Genomic DNA, 18,030 nt, shown 5'->3' with positions numbered 1-18,030 from the left:
TGTGGCTGCTCTACTTCCCTGCCACTGATCCCTCAGGGAGGTACATTGCATAGAGGGCTGGGCAAAGCAAAGGAGCATTTAGTGATGTGGACTGTAACCCCAAACCCAAGCATATTCCCTCAGTGCTGGCTGTGGCTGCTCCTGAGTTGACCGATTCCTTTAGCCTGGGCTGAAAGATACAGACAAGGACTAGGTAGCTGCACTAAAGAAAGGAGTGGTGGCTTAGGAGGATGGAAGTTGAGGGTTATGAAGCCTGGAACCATCTGCTCCACCTGAAACCTATAGCCTGTAGTGCTCCTGTGAACTGTTGCCTTTTATCAGTTCTGTCTAGAAATCTAGCCTTATGTAAAATTGCCTATTTTCAGTGTTGACAATCAACTCTGGTTTTGAAGGCCCAGTACAGTACAGTCAGCATATAACTGTAGTACAGTGCTTATTCAACTTTCTCATTGTAATCACTGGGTTTGAGCAAAATCTAAGGGTAGAATCAGTGGCCCTTATGGTTTCTTTTCCACTGGGCCATTCCAACTTTCATTCTCTGTTGGCACAAATGACCATATAAGGGCAAATTAGGGTTTCTTTTGGGCACAGCAGGTAGTTTAACATACTGTTATATCCAGGGTCCCACTGCTTAAGAGTTGTCACTTTCCCAAATAGATGATAACAGTATATTTTGAATTATTCTTGCTTACCTTTATGTAAAATTGGGGAAGCACATACACAGGCAACCAACAGAAGACATTTGAATGGCTCACAATTATATACCAGAAGACTAAAAAATACAAAATAAAAATACTAAAATTGTATTAATGTGATGCATATTGAGAGAATCCACCAAACCATATTGTATTAGCTAGAAAACCCAGGGATAACCACTATCATTCAGTTCGTAGTCGTCTTACGCAGAATAAAAATTTTCTGGGAAGTAATTTTGAAAAAATTCAATTAGAATTCTTTAAAATTTAATTATCCACAGTTAATTGTTAAATGCTTTACCCTTTGATTTAATAGTTATACCTCTCCAGGCGTCCATCTCATGGATATAATCAACATAATCAGAGATGTAGACCAAAGTTTTCTGTAAATTATGTTCATTAAATATTATACTATTACATGTAGTTAAAACTGAAAATATTATAAATGTCCAGCAGTGAAGGAAAAGCTTGGTATATTTAGTTACCTTCATGGAACTCATTCCCTCTACAACTGCTTATGCAGTCAGTGATCTTCCAGGCACTGTTCTGGATACTGCAGACTCAATAAATAAGAGCCCTACTATGAAACTAGAGATTGCATTGTCGAGTAGGATTTAACAAGATGGAATAAGTATAATATAATATTAACAAGCACAATTGTATATACAGTATGATCTTGATTTTATTTAAAAACATATTTAATATTTTCATAAAGAAGTATGTTAGTAGTATGTTACTACTACTATAGTATGTTAATGCATGCAAAATAAAAGTTTACTGTTTTGCTACACAAAAGGAAAAGTATACTATACATATTTTTTAATTGCTGCCACTGAAGAAAGCTTTAAACTTCCACAAAAAGGCTTCTTTTTCTGCAGTTAACCACCATTTCCAGATGTTGGGTCCTAGTAGACACCAACAGAGGTCAATTGCCAGTTATTTGAGACAGGTGTATGGACAACTTTTCTGTGTTTCAGATTTGGCGCAAATATGATGCAGACAGCAGTGGCTTTATATCAGCAGCCGAGCTCTGCGTATGTGTCCCTGGGGAATGTTCTTGGGTGACGGGTGGGCTTTTTTCCTCACTATGAATTTGACATATGTATGTTGCCTAAGTTTGGTTTCAGTGGGTCCAACAAATGTGGATTTGAACAGTCACTTTTAAACAAAATGTATTTACGTTGGAAAGGTTTAGAACCTATAGGTTTTGTTATTTTCGGTGGGCAACCAGCATAATTGAACATTTATGATGCTTTTCTGGGTTCCATGAGCTTCCTGCAAGCACTAACAGCCCTCCAAACTTGGAGTTACTGCTTGCTGAATACATTTTACTATTTTCTTGAATTAAGTGAGCCATAACTCTTAATGTAAGGCCTCTCAAGACCTTTGCAGTGTGCTTGCTCTCTACGTAAAATACGATTTTTCTCTTGGTGCTTCAGAACTTCCTCCGGGATCTCTTCCACCAGCATAAGAAGCTCATTTCCGAGGCTAAACTGGAAGAATACACATGCACAATGGTGAGTAATGGACCCCTGTTATTTCCGGGGTTGGCGGGCAACTGTACCACTACCTCCCCAGGGCCCGAACCAGTGTCTGAAATGGAATGAATCTGAACAATCATTGGCAGAAGAAGCAAATGCATTCAGAAATCGTAACTCAGGAAACAGTGGCTGAAAATCGGTTGCTTGTGTCTCTCTCTTGGGTGTGTACTCCAGAGTGAGGGCTGGTCACCTGTCCTTGGGGAGCGATGTAGGGGAAAGTACAGTCAACATCAGATTTCCCTGTTACAAGGGACTGTAAGTCAGTGTCAATCAAAGTCACCTAGAGCAAGGGAGCCACATTTTTCTGTGGATACAGACTCTGGATGCTCATCTGAGTCATATATTTGGTGCAGTGGACTTGCAGACAGAGCAGGCATTGGTTTCTCACCCATGCCATTTGCTTGAGATGTGGGAGAATTAGGCTCTTAACTTCAGTTCTCTGCTGTATACAATGGGATTAATAACAGCTGGTCACTGGGAGGGCAATGGGAGGAAAGCCTGGGTTCTTACTGAAGTATTGGTCCGTTCTGTCTTTACACATTCCACTCACAGCAGCCCCATCCCAAGCAATCCTCAAGCTATTCTGATGTTTAGCTCCTCAAAAATGGCAAGGTAGGAGAAGCTGCCTTTTGCAAGCTTATCATGATAGTCTGTTTTGATCTAGACTTGAACAGTTTCTTGGTACTCATTAGTCATGTGGGTCTGGTTCCTTTGACTTTTGCCTTTCTCCAGCCTCCTCTCATTCCAGATAGGTGCTTCATTCTTACCAAAAGTTCACAAGTTTCCAGCACTAAATTAGCTGGCAAAACTTAAAAGGGTTGCTGCATTTATTATGTAAGGAAATCTCCTTTTCAATGCTTGTTTCTTTCCATTGTTTCTTTCCAGAGAGAGAGAGAGAGAGAAAAAGAGAAAGAGAGAGAGAGAAAGAGAGAGAGAGAGAGAAAGAAAGAGAGAGAAAGAGAGAGAGAGGGGAAGAGGTGGGGGTCAGGGAAAGGAAGAGAACATGGGAGTGGGCAATGGAAACAAAGAATCTTATGTCCTGGTTCAGGCCCCAAAACCTAAACCAGTCAGAGCTGGGCCAGGCTCAAGCCTATAGCCTGGGGTCTCTGTTCATGTTTGTCCTGTGGCTGGTAAGGGCCCATTCACTAGAACAGGGGTCAGGAATGTCCAGCCCACAGGCCATATAAAGACCATGGAATCATTTGGTCTGATCCAGCCAATGCAACCACATGTGAAAGTCAAAGTTCAATAAAGCTGACAGGCTAATTTTTAAGGTAATAATTTCTTAAACATTTAAAATTTCTGTTTTAAATGAAGAGTTACCAAGAAAGAGAGAGGAGAGAGAGAGAGGAAGAGAGAGAGAGAAACCTTCCATCTGCTGATTCACTGGTTCACTCTCCACAAGTCTGCAACAGCAGAAGCTGGGCCAGTCCAAAGTCAGGAGCACAGACCTTCTTCCAGATTTCCCCTATGGGTACAGGAGCCCAAGCACTTGGCTGCCTTCTAATGTTTTCCCAGGTCATTACCAGGGAGCTGGATCAGAAATGGAGCAACTGAGGGCTCGGCGGCATGGCCTAGTGGCTAAAGTCCTCGCCTTGAATGCCCCGGGATCCCATATGGGCGCCGGTTCTAATCCCGGCGGCTCCACTTCCCGTCCAGTTCCCTGCTTGTGGCCTGGGAAAGCAGTCGAGGACGGCCCAATGCTTTGGGACCCTGCACCCACGTGGGAGACCCGGAAGAGGTTCCTGGTTCCCGGCTTCGGATCGGTGCAGCACCAGCCATTGCGGCTCACTTGGGGAGTGAATCATCGGACGGAAGATCTTCCTCTCTGTCTCTCCTCCTCTCTGTATATCTGACTTTGTAATAATAATAAAAAAAAAAGAAATGGAGCAGCTGAGTCTAGAACTAGTGTCCATTTGGAATGCTGATGTCAGAGGTGGAGAATTAGCCCACTATGCCACAACACTGGCCCTAAAATGATAATTTGTATGGCCCACGAATGACATTAAAAATATCCAAATTATCTTCATCAGAACAAAGGTTCCCTGCCCATGCTTGAGTCATCATCTACTGCCTCTCAGGATACATTAGCAGGAAGCTGGATAGGAAGCAGTGTAGCCAGGAGTGGAACCAGCAGGTATCCCAAGTGGCAGCTTGTTTTTCTTCTTTTCAAAACTCTCCTGTGACCTCCAATACTCTGCTGATTGAGTCTTTTCGTTCTCCTATGAAAATGGCCACCTCATCTGCAAACAGGGATAATTTTAGTTCTTCATTTCTGATTTGAATTCTTTGTTTTTTTTCTTGCTTAATAGCTCTAACAAAGGCTTCCAATACTATGTGGAATAGCAGTTGTGAAGTGGACATCCTTGTCTAGTTCCAGGTCTTACTGGAAAAAAGCTTCCAGTAAGCTTTACCCATTTAGTATGATGCTGCTGTTGTTTTTTTTTTCATATACCACTCTGATTATGTTATAAATGTTCCTTCTATGCCTACCTTATTTTGGGTTTTTAGTGTGAAGTGGTGTTGAATTTTTATCAGATGACTTCTCTGCATCTGTTGAGATTATTGCATGGTTTTTATTTTTCAATTTATTGGTGTGGTGTAGCACATCTATTGATGTGTATATATGTTAAACCATCCCTGCATGCCAGGGATAAATCCCACTTGGTCTGGGTGAATGATCTGGTCTGTTTATTATTGGATATGTTGGCCAGTGTTTTGTTGATGACTTTTTTCATCTGTTCATCAGGGATATCAGTCTGTAGTTCTCTTTCTCTGTTGTCTCTGTCTCTGGTTTTGATATTAAGGTGATGTTGGCTTCATAGAAACAGTTTGGAAGGATTGCCTCTTTTTCTAATATTTTGAAACAGCTTGTGGAAGATTCGGGTAAGATCTTCTTGAACCATTTGGTAGAATTCAGCAGTGAAACCATCTGCTCCATGGCCTTTCATGGTTAAGAAGGATTTAATTGCTGATTCAGTCTTCTTCCTGGTTTTAGGGCTGTTTAGATTATTGATTGTGTCATGGTTCAATTTGGTATATTCTGCATCTGTAGGATAAAATGGTATAGATATCAATTTAGTCCATGTGTTCTATTTTCTGAATGAGCTCTGCATTTCCTATTGAGTTTCTGTCTTATTAATGTGTCCAGTAAGGTTAGTGTGGTGTTAACCTCCCACTATTGCTGTGTTGGAGTCTAGCCTGCCCTTTACACCTACTAATATTTGTTCACATAGCTAGGTGCCCTGGCATTTAATGTGTATACATTTATTATGGTGATCGCTTCTTGCTGACCAGATCCTATGATCATTATGTAATTTCCTTCTTCATCTGCTTTTTATGTGAAAGTCTAATTTTCTGATATAAGAATGACTACATCACCATGATTTCCAATTATTTTGGAAAATCCCTTTCCATCCTTTCACTTTCAGTTTTCACATAGTTTTGCTGGTGAGGTGTGTCTCCCGTGGGCCACATATAGATGGGTTTTGTTTTTTTTTTATCAGTTCATCTATGTCATTTGATTGATGAGTTTAAGCCATTTACATTCAGGGTGAATATTGATAGGTAGTGATATGGTCCTGTCATTTTAGAAATGGGCTTTTTATTGTTTGATTTAGTCTTTTGTCATTTTGTTAGGACATTCTCCATGTTTTTCTTTGGTTTTGGTAGATGCTATTCCTTTTCTCTGTCAGTAGGACATCTTTTAGTAATATTTATAGGATAGGTGTGGTAGTGGGGAATTTTTTGAATTCTACGGAAGTATTTTCTTTCATTTTCAAAGACAAAGGAAGGCTTCATTGTTTAAGTTGTTCTGAGGTAATTTTTTTCCATTGAGGATCTTGAATATGTCACTCTATTGTTTTCTGGCCTGTAGAGTCCTCTGAAAGGTCTGCTCTAAGTCTGATTGGAGTTCTTCTATAAGTTAATTGATTTTTTTCACGAGCATATTTAAGTATCATTTCCTTATGTTCAACAAAAAGAGCTTGAGTATGATGTGTCATGCTAAGGATCACTTTTTTTTTTAGATCATTGAATTTTATTATTTTTTATTTTTTTAAACATATTTTTATTGCATTTCATTTTTTTAAAATTAATTACATTGCATTATGTGATACATTTTTTATGCACTGGGATTCCCCCCGCCCCTGCCCAAACCCTCCCCCCACAGCGGATTGCTCCACCTTGTTGCATTTCCATAGTTCAAATTCAGTTGAGATTCTTTCATTGGAGGTATTTACCAAGCATAAAGTCCAGCATCTTATTGTCCTGATAAGTTCAATGGTTTCTTGGTGAGACCATATCTGGTCTGAAGGTAGAGCCAGCAGAGTATCATCCCAATCAATTAAAAGCCCCAACATAATATTTCCAACTATTTACAACATTGTGGCATTAATTGACATGGTATTGATTAACCAGTATGTTAATAGTAAAATGCAGGTTCTCAACCACAACCTGTGACTTCTTCATAGACATTTCAATTTTGGTTTATATTCAGCTGTGTTCTATACACCTTAAAATGGCTTAGATTGCTATTCAGCTGTCTCATGCCTATTTTAATTTTAGTCTTTAGCAGTTTATAGCATTGAAGCATGTTTTCGCTGAACCTGGCTGTTTTTTGGGTGGTCTAACTCTATAATTCTAACAGGATATATGTCAACAGTTTAGGTGAGCATGTGTAGGAGGGGTGTGCAGAGAAATCTTCCATACCCCAGTGAGGAGTAACTAATCTTTGTGTCCCACCCAGTGAGTTATAAGTGCAAGGATCACTTTTGGCTACTCTATTGGGAGTTCGGTACCCCTCCTGTATTCTGCTTTCTTCATATTAGCGAAGTTACAATAATTATCATTTCATTGAATACATCTTTCAATTCTGCTTCTCTTTCTGCACCTCTGCAACTCCCAAAACTCATATATATGATGTCCCTTAATTTCTGAATTTTTTTTGTTTTAGTTTGATTCAGTTCCTCTTCCAGCACTTTCACTACTTCAGAGTTATTGCAGGAAGTGTTTTCTAATTCTGAGATTCTTTCTTCTGCTTTCCTCATTCTATTATGAAGGTTTTTCACTGAAGTTTCAATTTGCCCTGGCCACTCCACTGCATGTTCAGACTTTCTCCTGTTCCTGGTTCCAGAAGCACCCTGGATTAGGGAGACACCAGCTGTCCTAGATCACTAGTTGTCAGTGGTGCCTGTTGTATAGTTTTTTTCTTTCCTCTTTTTGCTGAGACCTGCTGGTAATCAGGTATGGGGACAATCTGGAACCCATCTTTGATGGAAACCTTGGGATGCCAAGTCAGTATTGTCTTCCTGGTGGGACCAAATCAAAATGTTGAGCTGGAAGTGAGTTCTCTCCCGGTTAAGTACATGTATAGCTCACTGTTATACCTCCAGCCCCAGAACATTTTCCTCAATTCACAAAATGTGGTATTGAGGAAGGTCTGGTTTATGAAATCCACAGTATTTTTCTATCCAACTGCCTAGGCTCGGCCATTCTGTTCTGCTCACGGTCAAATCAAATAAACAGCAGGACAGGCAGTTAGTTCTATGACTGGGTTTACCTTCTGAGTGCCAGTGAACTCCCCCTGCCACCTTGTTGCAGGTGGAGCTCTGATCACTGTTGGAGTACATGATCACTTCAGCATTACTGTTCTGTCTCTGCTGTTTCTCCGTGTCCACTTTTCCAGGAGTTCCCCTGCTATCGACCTTCTTCTTCTTTTTTCAGGGATTGCGCCCTCAGTTTCGCCTCAGCTAACCCTTCTACGTCTGTTTAAACAGGTTCCCACCCTATTTTGTATCTTGAAAATCCCTATCACAGTCGTTCATTTAGAAGTGCCATGAATTACATGAGTTGTAACCAGAAATTGATAATGAAAACAAAAAGCATAATCTTATGACCATTGTGTCTACAGAATTTCTAGAACATGCAGTACTGTATGGGTTGTGCTTGCTTCTAGAACAGGCAAGGGAGGGGCTGCACATTGCACTCTTTAATGGTGATTTACTTGCATTTTTTCACCTTGGGTGTGCATGATACTGTTGACAGTGATAAACTGGATCTATAAAAAGGATTCATATAAGTTTTGTTCATGTAAGAATATAAGTAACCTAGGCTCAAGAGATGTTCAATCACTTTGAATGAGTCTTGGCAAGTGCCAAAGTGATCAAATTCTATCCAGTATTTGTGTCTCCATGATACTAAGTTTTATTTGTTATTACATAATGATTGTTTATCAGCTTGGTGTCAAAAAGACGACTTTAGGTAAGTTGGGGTGAGTTCTTCACAGATTGGAGCTGTAGAACATGATTGGCTACACTCCTCAGAGGCAGAACTGCTTCTGAAAAGAGCCTACTGATTTTAAGAATGAATGAAAAAAGAACATTTATATTAGGGGCAAAGGATTGTCCAGTGTTACTTTAGATGGCTAAGAGGAAGCAGACCCTATGTGTACAACACTGGACTCAAATTGACATGGTGGATAAGAGCAATAGTTCTGTGCTGGTATTCCTCATGGACTCAGGGGGTGTTTCTCTTGAACACTTTGCAGGATTTTTAGAGGTAGCTTGTTTTTCACTACTCTTCAGTTTAACTAGAATATTGAATAACTTTCCAAAGCATGTTTTGCCCAAGAAATGCAAATAGTATCACCCGCAGAATTTTAAGAAATTTATTGGTAAGACATTCAGGTTTCATTTCTGGGAGCCTGCCTCACTTTTCTTATAGTCTGTACTCAAAAAATGTGTGGCTTGAGCATGAATGATGTCTTAAACAATTAGTAATGGAAATGAGACTTAAGGTACCTTCACCACGTCTCAATAATCATGTTGGAGAACAGTATCTTCCCAACTCCCACCTTCAGATACCACAGCTTTCCATCTAAGAAGGAACTGGTTCCAAGAAGAAGCAGCAGAAGAAAAACCTGTATTTCTTTTAACCCAACAAATACTAATTTTTTTAAAAAAAATTGAAGTGGATTTATTTAAGTGTGTGTGTGTGTGTGTGTGTGTGTGTGTGTGAGAGAGAGAGAGAGAGAGAGAGAGAGAGAGAGAGAGAGAGAGATCTTTCATGAAGGTTCACCCTCCAAATGCTTACCAGGTGTGAGGCTAGACCAAATGCAGCCTGGATCTAGAAACTCAATTTGGGTCTCCTACCTAGCTGGCAGGAATGCAACTACTTGTAGCAGCCACCTGCTGCCTCCCAGGACACATGTTAGCAGGAAGTTGTTATAGAGAATGAGATCAGGGCTTAAACTCAGTTACGCTGATATGAGATGCGAGTGTCCCAAACAGCATTTACTGGCTGCACCAAATGTTATCTACCTTTCCAAAAAAATATTTACTGAATGTCTACTGTGCTAGATATTCTTTTTGGCACCCAGGGATTGGTCACAGAACACTTCCTGGAACTTGCAGTCTAACTTTTATTACTAAACTGGTGTCTGCCAGTGACCTATGTGTGCTGATACATGCTGCTCCTGTGGTGAGGCAGGAATCTGTATCTTTGGCTCTAAGCAGGGACAAGGAGAAGATCTCCTGTGTGTGTGACTATCTGTCTTCCATTCAGCACACAAGGACAGGCAGAACGAACTGCTTTTAAGGATTTTTTTGGATGAACGACACTCAGTAACTTAGGGACAAATATTTTAGCTTGTTTCAATCACTTCATCCACATCCTGGCTGTTAACTCTGCACATGTTGTGACTCCTGTGATTCTGTTCTCAGCTGCCCAAAGAGAAATAAGGAGGCCTGTAGGTAGCATGCTTGGCTGTACACCAAACAGAACACCCATTCCAAACTCATCTGACAAACAGTAGGGCTGGAATTTTAATGATAAGCAACTCCTTATCACTCTCAAGAGCTTGGGCCTGGTTGATGTGCCATGACACTGTGCAGTCAGGTCTGGCCTGGCCACAAAAGCTGTTTTTTCTGCCTTTTGACTTTCTTTGTAGCTGTGGTTGTCTCCTTGACTTTCTTGCCTCTCGTGGTTGTCTTGACAAATGCTTCAGGAGACTTCATCGTGTGACTCAGCCAAGATATCCTCAAAACTCTTTTTACATGTGATCTGTTGTTTTGAACTTGACAAGACCATGTTCCCAGGCAGCTCTGGAGGGCAAACAAGCCCGAAGAAACCCAGCTTTCCCAGTGGGTCCATTTAGTCACGTATGTGGGTTCACACAGTAAACATAGAACCCTGGTGTGCTGATGGCTCTAGTGACATCCACCCTGAGGCCACAGAGGGCCAAGGAGCATGTGTGTCAGGTGGGCAGCACTGACACAAGCCATCACTTGGGGATTGTTGTGTGGACCTTGCACAGGGGTCGTCACTTCTTGAAGGACTGGCCACTTACCCTGGAACTGCCTTTAATCAGCATTTGCTGCAAGGATGCGGTACTGCAGCCAGGAGTTGTGAACACCTTGTTACAGGCACTCCCTATATAGAAATCTTTTGTAATAATTTGAAGTATCGAAATGCTGCAAAGTCTCAATTCACTGAATCTACAACTCACACATGCAAAGGATTGTATCTGCTTTGTCTTGCTACACTGGTTCAGTCTTCCTGATTCATGGTTAATATAGAAATGTCAAGTTTTCCCTATCTTGTTAAAGCAAATCAGCTCTAATAATGCAAACAGTGAGTTTAGAAACAATTAAGTCTCTCTGTGAAAGAAAGATTTCTACTTGAACTCCATTTGATTTCATTAAAAAAGGGGGGTGGGGGATTTCCTCTGTGTTCTATAGCATAATCAACCCTCTATAATTGTGTCCAGCCAATCATGGATCAGAATTCGTTTTTTTTTTTTAATTGTAGTCCTTTGAACACATGTGGATTTTTATTCTTGTCATCATTCCCTAAACAATACAGTATAAGAGCTATTCATCAGCATTTATTACTGTATTACAGGTTATCCAGAGGTGACTTAAAGTGTGTGCATCGGTTATATGAACATGCTTTACTATTAACTGTGCTTAAAATAAAGACTTTTTAGACTTGTTTGTTGATATATTGTGAAGTAATTTCAGAAAAGCCTGGCTCAAAGCAAATACATAGATTTCCAAATTAGAATTATTAAGTAGAATACAAATCTGTCTATTGGTAACAGTGCTAGTCATTATTGCTATCCCACAAATAATTACATTTTGTTTCTGGAACACACGGTAGAATTGTTTGGCTCTGCTTCTTGGAAACTAGGTATGGTGAGGGGCTTGCTTTGGACAGTGACATTTTAATTTGCCAACCTCTCTGCTATGACAAATAGGCATGTTGCCAGATAACAGCTGCTTTATCGGTGGGTGTCTTAGAGTACACACAGCATGGAGTGGAGCTCCCAGCTCATCTTGATCCGCAAATAAGCCTGTGCCATGTTAAGTCACAGTTAACTTAGGTACTCTGACCTTCCTAACACAGAAGCTGAGATGTAGTCCCTTCCTGAGGTATATAGATTTGTTAGTCCATTTAGGCAAGCATGTAATCTGATGAATGAAACAGAAAAGCATCTACTGTCTTTCAAATTCATATTCCTGTTATAGGCTTTTCTAACAATGTTTTCCTTCTGGTTTTCAGATGAAGATCTTTGACAAAAATAAAGATGGTCGGTTGGATCTTAATGACTTGGCAAGGTAGGTAGCCTGGAAACAATTTTCTAGATCCAGAAATGCTTCTCTACAGTCTAGTGACTTCAAATACTCCTTTGGAGATTGAGACCACATTTTCCCTGAAATCCTAAAAAATAGATACATTTTACCAAGTAAACTGTCATGGTATTTAGTTTCTTAAAGTAGAAGATTCATTTATGAAGATAATGAAAACTCTTTACCACAAAATGCATAATGCAATTTTTAAAAAAATTATTTATTTTCATGGGAAAGGCAGATTTTACAGAGAGAAGAAGAGACAGAGAGAAAGATTTTCTGTCTGCTTGGTCACTCCCCAGATGGCCGCAGTGGCTAGAATTGAGTCAATCTGAATCCAGGACCCAGAAGCCAGGAGCTTCTTCTGGGTCTCCCACATGGGTGGAGGGTCCCAAAGCTTTGGGCCAGCCTCTACTGCTTTCCCAGGCCACAGGTAGGGAAATAGATAGGAAGTGAAGTAGCTGGGATATGAACTGATGCCCATATTGGATCCTGGCACTTGCAAGGCAAGGATTTAGCTGCTAGGCCGTCACTCCAGACTTACAATGCAATTTTTTTAAAGTTGGTATAGATCATAAATCAACCCTGCCCTCAAAAACGTGATAGTTATGTAGCCATGGCCCCAAATTTGGAAGCTACTAAAAAAAAAAAATCTCAAATCCCATCCTCCTTCTTTGTGAATGTTAAACAATTAGTTCAAGACATGGGAAAAGAGAGCCAACCACATGGTTCTCTGATCTTTGAGAGTAGGTATATCAACCATAAGACCCCAAGCACCTGACCACTTGATGTAAAAAAGGAAAAGATTAGCACAGAAGTGGCCCAGTGCCAGTAGAAACGTTGTGAGTCTGATTTTATGACATATAGTTGCTGTGTCAATATGCTTTGTTAAGGCTAGTTGACTTGAAGTGACATGCAATTACCCACCCAGAGGAAAAAGAGGTTATAGTTGGTGATTAGGTTAAAACCATTGGATCTAGAATACACTGCTATAACCACAATCCTTCTAGAGGAGCAACTATAAACCCAGGTGCTTTTGGATTGAGATGCATCAAAGCTGAAAACTGGGTGGTGATGAGGGCAGCAGTGATAGGTGAAAAGCACCAGCATAGCTGGAGAGAGAACTCCATGGAGGAAGGCCAAGTTTTCAATGTCAAGGAGCTAATGTGACAAATCACAATGAGATGGTAGCTTTGTTTCTCAGAGTATATTAATATGAGTCCAGAATCGCAAAATTCTACATCAGAAGTCTCATTTGTAAGCTGACTCTGTAAAGTTTTTTTCTTAATTTTTTAAAGATTTACTTATTTCTATAGGAAAGGCAGATTTACAGAGAGAATGAGAGACGAAAACATCTTCCATCTGTTGGTTCACTACCAAAGTGGCCACAATGGCCAGAGCTGAGCCAATCCAAAACCAGGAGCTAGGAGCTTCTTCCACTGGTGCAGAGTCCCAAGACTTGGGCCCTTCTCTATTGCTTTCCCAGGCCACGGGCAGGAAGCTGTATGGGAAGTGGAGCAGCTGGAATATGAACTGGCACTCATATGGGATCCTGGCACATGCAAGGCGAGGATTAGTCACTAAGCTATCCTGCTGGGCCCTCTTCAAGGTTTTGAAGGGTATCTGTGAAGGGGATGCATCAGGAGGCATCTCTCCTCACTGATGACCATGAAGTCGATCTAACATACTGGATAATTTTCTTTCTGAGCCCTTGAAGCTATGAGTCTGTTTGTCCTCAGCTGTTTTCCCCAGAATCTTTATCTAACCTATTGCAATATTTACACACACACACACACACACACACACACACACACACACATACACGCACGATACCTACAAAGGCTTATATGCAGCAATACATATACAATTTTTGACAACCTTGAAATAAATATAAGATATTCAGAAAATTGACAGCTTGGGACTTAATGATTAATTTTGGCCACTTTGATGAGGAAGAGATCAGCCAAAGAGGGAAAAAATGTTTTTCCCAAAGGCATAGGACAGAAACTATTTCAACCCTATAGTCTCACCGCAGCTGCCTGGATTCACTCTCTCTCTCTCTCTCTCTCTCTCTCTCTCTTAGATTCCTTTTATTCCTTTTACTTAAAGTCAGAGCTACACACACACACACACACACACACACACACACACACACAGAGATCCTCCATCTATTGAATTACTCCCCTACTTGTCTCAATGTCAGGACCTGGGTCAGTTCAATGCTGGGAGGCAGGAGCTTGTTCTAGGTCTCCTGAATGGGTACAGGGCCCAAAGACTTGGGATATCCTTCCTTGATATTCCAGTTCGTAAGCTTGGGACTTATGGATTGGAAGTGGAGCAGTTTGGACTTGAACCAGCACCATATGGGATGCCAGTGCTATAGGCAGAGAATTTGCCTGAAAAGTCACCGTGCTGGCCCCCACCTGGTTCTCTTGATCATCTCAAATGAAGGTCAGAGATCTGTGCAAGAGAGGAAATCTAGCAAGAAAACATAAAATGTCTGAAAGACTCATTCAAAACATAAAGTTTGATTAAAAGCAAGACTTTTAATTCCATTGCTCTCTGCACTGAAACCACCCATCAATCTGGTACCTTGATTCAACTATGCACTTCTCAGGGCTAGTGAGAGCTAAATGGCCTAGAGTGCCCTTGAAGGGTGGAATGCGTCACTATCAGAAAATGTCCCAGCATAGCTGCCTTCCGCTGTGTTGTTCTAATGCTCATTTATTACTAAAATCATCTTTACAAACAATAGCCCCAGCTGCACACATAATGCTATGGTAGTTCAAAAACTGTATGGGTTATAACATAGAAATAATAAAGGGAAATTAGTTTATAATACAAGTGTTAGTGAAAGGCTTGCTATTTGTTGTATACTGATGTCAATACAATGACACCAGCTTTTGAGAAAAGGCTTATTACAATATTGCCTGGCAGGGAGATAGGAGGCAAGATTCATATCTGTCTAGCTGAGATCTAGGGTCTGGGGCAGCATTTGTGGGCTGGAGAGAAGAGGCTGGTATGCGAATGTGTTGGAGAGGCAAATTCTGGCTAATTATATTTAGATTTAGCAATGGATATTTCTAGTCAATGGATCCCTTACTTCCAAAGGACCTCTGGTGTTTGAGTTGTGGTCTTTTCTTGGTTTCTGTGATTACCTGGGAAGGAAACATTAGTTCTGTGTGTATTTTGAGATTAAAGGCTAGCTTCTTTTTGCATGTCTACTGCAGTTTGGGCTCTGCTGTGTCTGTTGGCAAGAGAGCAATCATCTGTATTATAATCTCTGCCAATAATTAAACGTGATTTCTCCAAGCCCCTCCAACTCACAGTGATAAGTAGTTTAACCTGTGGGATTGTTCCAACTCAGTTGGAATCAGACAGGAATAGTATGTGTCCAAATTGTAGTTTTCCAGATATTAAGCTAAATCTTGTCTGGTAATCCTCCAGTCACCTGGGGTGCACTCCAACTTTCATTTCTAGTCTGGTAGCCCAGTGCCGTCTTGTTCCATGCACTCTTAGTTATATACAGTTCAGAACAAGCAGATCTTAATTTGCTAGGAGAGCCCACTCTGCCTGCTGTTAACAGAGGAGCACCAGTTTGAGCTATTTCTGCAGTTTAAATAATATTTATGTGCATGCATACAATCATAGCAAAAGCATAATGAAACAATCAGTTGCTAATTGCTGGTGAGGACTTACCATGAATATGGAAGCTCAGATGCTGGCTTATCCAAGGCTGGTCTTTTGATGACTTATGTTCTTGTTTTTGGTATGATTTTATAAAGTAGAATTGGTAGAATTCTGAATGAAAGTGAAGTATATTCATCTGTCAATGCAATTCAGTACATCATATGGAAAGTTTAAATAATTAGTAGATTATGTATGCTTAACAAAAACATTGTGAGTTGTTGTGTAAATAAGCAGAACATGTGGCAACTATTCATGCTGTGGAAATTTTTGTGTGATGCAGAACAGCTCTCATTCCTGGCCTGCCTTACAAATTGCTGGTTGTGCCCGATTTCTTACCATGATAACCAAAATGTACCAGGCATGCATCCAAATGTCCTATAGAGGCAGCACTGCTTTGATTCTAGGATAAGAACTGCTTTGATTCCAGGATAAGGACTGCACATTAATCTCTTGAGTAACTTCCCACACAGTGGAATGCTTTGTACAAGAGGGCTCAATGAGCAGTTATGGACTAATGCAGTTTAAGTGGAATTAAACAAATGCAAGGCAATGAAACAATGCATGATGTCAAAACCAGTTTCATCATGACAACTGTGATAGGTAGAATAAAGATGCTTGCGGAATAAATACCTGGAATCAGTGAATATTTTACACTTCATGACTATGATGAATTAAAATTGCAGATAGAATTTAGGTCACTAATCAACAGACCTTAAGATTTTATTTTGCATCATTCAGTGGGCCTAATTTAGTAACAAGGGCTATTTAAATGTAGAAAAGTGTCTGAGTCAGAGAGATCTGAAAACGATATGTTAGTCTTGAACATGGAATTGGGAGTCATGATCCCAAAAAGTGTGGTATCCTCTATTGGCAGGAAAGGTTGTGGTTGGTGGGGTGGCAATTCTCCCCTAAAGCTTCCAGAAGGAACATACCCCTGTCAAAAGTTGGTCCATTTCATGCATTCATTTCTAGTAGGTAAGTTACTGCAGTGTTTTAAACTCCCATGTTTACGGCCATTTGCTATAGCAGTACTAGGAAACTACTGAGAAACAAGATCTTGAAACATTCACATTCAGGGAGTTTCCCCCTCTATTTCCATCTCTGAAATGCAGACCAATTCCTCCACATACAGGTCCTTCTCAAGTGTGTGTTCTCACTGGCAACATGGGTTTAAACTGTAGAAGACCACACAGATGCAGACTCCAGATACTCAGTCTTCCAACTGGCTCAAATTAGTTCTCTGCCCTGTGCCTTCAGTGGAGCAAAAATTTCCAAAGAGTATTGTTATACATTTTCCCCTCCTTTTCTTTATATATATCCATGACTGTGAATACAGGATGAAACCAATGCTTATTGTTTTGAAACTGATTGTATCTCATTAAAGCAAAAAAGATAAGATTAAAGGAAACAGAAATGTGTTTGCTTTTTAAAGTGAGATTCATTTTATTGAAATGTTATTATGTATAATAACATTTACCCATTTGAACTCTACAGTTTAGTTTTAGTACATTCATAAGGTTGTTCAGTGTATACCACTAAGTCTAAGAATATCTCAATATACCAGAAAGATACTGTATCATTAGCAACTACTCCCCAACCCTGTCTCTTACAAACCCTTAATCTACTGTCTAGATCTGTGGATTTGCCTGTGCTGGCCACTTAAAACAAATGGAATCAGACAACATATGCTTTTTATTTTTTATTTTGCTTTGTTTTATTTTGCTTTGCATAATGTTTTTTAGGTTCATTGATGTTATAGAATGATCCATATTTTCTTTTCATGGCTGAATAATGTTCTGTCATACAAATATATGTCACATTTTGTCCATTCATCAATTGATGTCCACCTGGATTATTTACATTTTTAGGTATTATGAATAATGCTGCTCTAGACATCTCTATACATATTTCTGTGTGTACATGTCTTGATTTTTAAAAAAATGTACTTAGGAATGGAGGCTTTGGTTCATATGGTAATCTCTATGTTTAGTTTTCTGAGGAACTCTCAATTTATTTTCCAAAGTGTTTGGACTATACTATGTATCAACCAGCAATGTCCAACGGCTCCAATTTCTCCATGATCTAGTCAACACTTGCTGCTGTTTGCATCACAGAAGATATGAGCTAATATCTCATTATAGGTTTATTTATGTTTCCATAATAGTTAATGATTTTGAACTTATTTCCATATGTCTACTGACAATTTGTCTTCTTCAGAGAATTGCCTATTCAGAATCTTTGCCCATTAAAAATTAGATTACTTAGATCATTTTATTGTTGAATTACAGGAATTCTTTCTATATTCTGGATACTAGATTCCTATCATATATTGAATCCAGAATTTTTTTTCCATTGTGTGCATTATGTTTTCAGGTTAGAGGGTTTCCTTTGGAAATTACAATTTTTTAATTTTCATAAATTCTAACTTATCTGTATGATATCTATATAATTATATATATAATTATAGCATAACAT

General features: G+C 39.8%; 1 protein-coding gene across 1 annotated transcript in view; it reads left to right on the top strand.

Moving 5' to 3' along the window:
- SCGN (secretagogin, EF-hand calcium binding protein) overlaps positions 1–18,030 on the top strand; it is a 40,599-nt gene that overhangs the window by 8,553 nt on the left and 14,016 nt on the right. The window contains exons 5-7 of the mRNA XM_004593083.3: positions 1,673–1,729; positions 2,135–2,212; positions 11,798–11,853. Of these exons, the coding sequence (XP_004593140.2) occupies positions 1,673–1,729; positions 2,135–2,212; positions 11,798–11,853 (191 nt within the window). The remainder of the gene's footprint in view (positions 1–1,672; positions 1,730–2,134; positions 2,213–11,797; positions 11,854–18,030) is intronic.

This window comes from Ochotona princeps, chromosome 1 (genome assembly GCF_030435755.1).
Source record: "Ochotona princeps isolate mOchPri1 chromosome 1, mOchPri1.hap1, whole genome shotgun sequence".
In the NCBI taxonomy this organism is placed as follows: Eukaryota; Metazoa; Chordata; class Mammalia; order Lagomorpha; family Ochotonidae; genus Ochotona; species Ochotona princeps.
The sequence above is the reverse complement of the archived record's forward strand: the minus strand, read 5'-3'. Positions and strand labels throughout refer to the sequence as shown.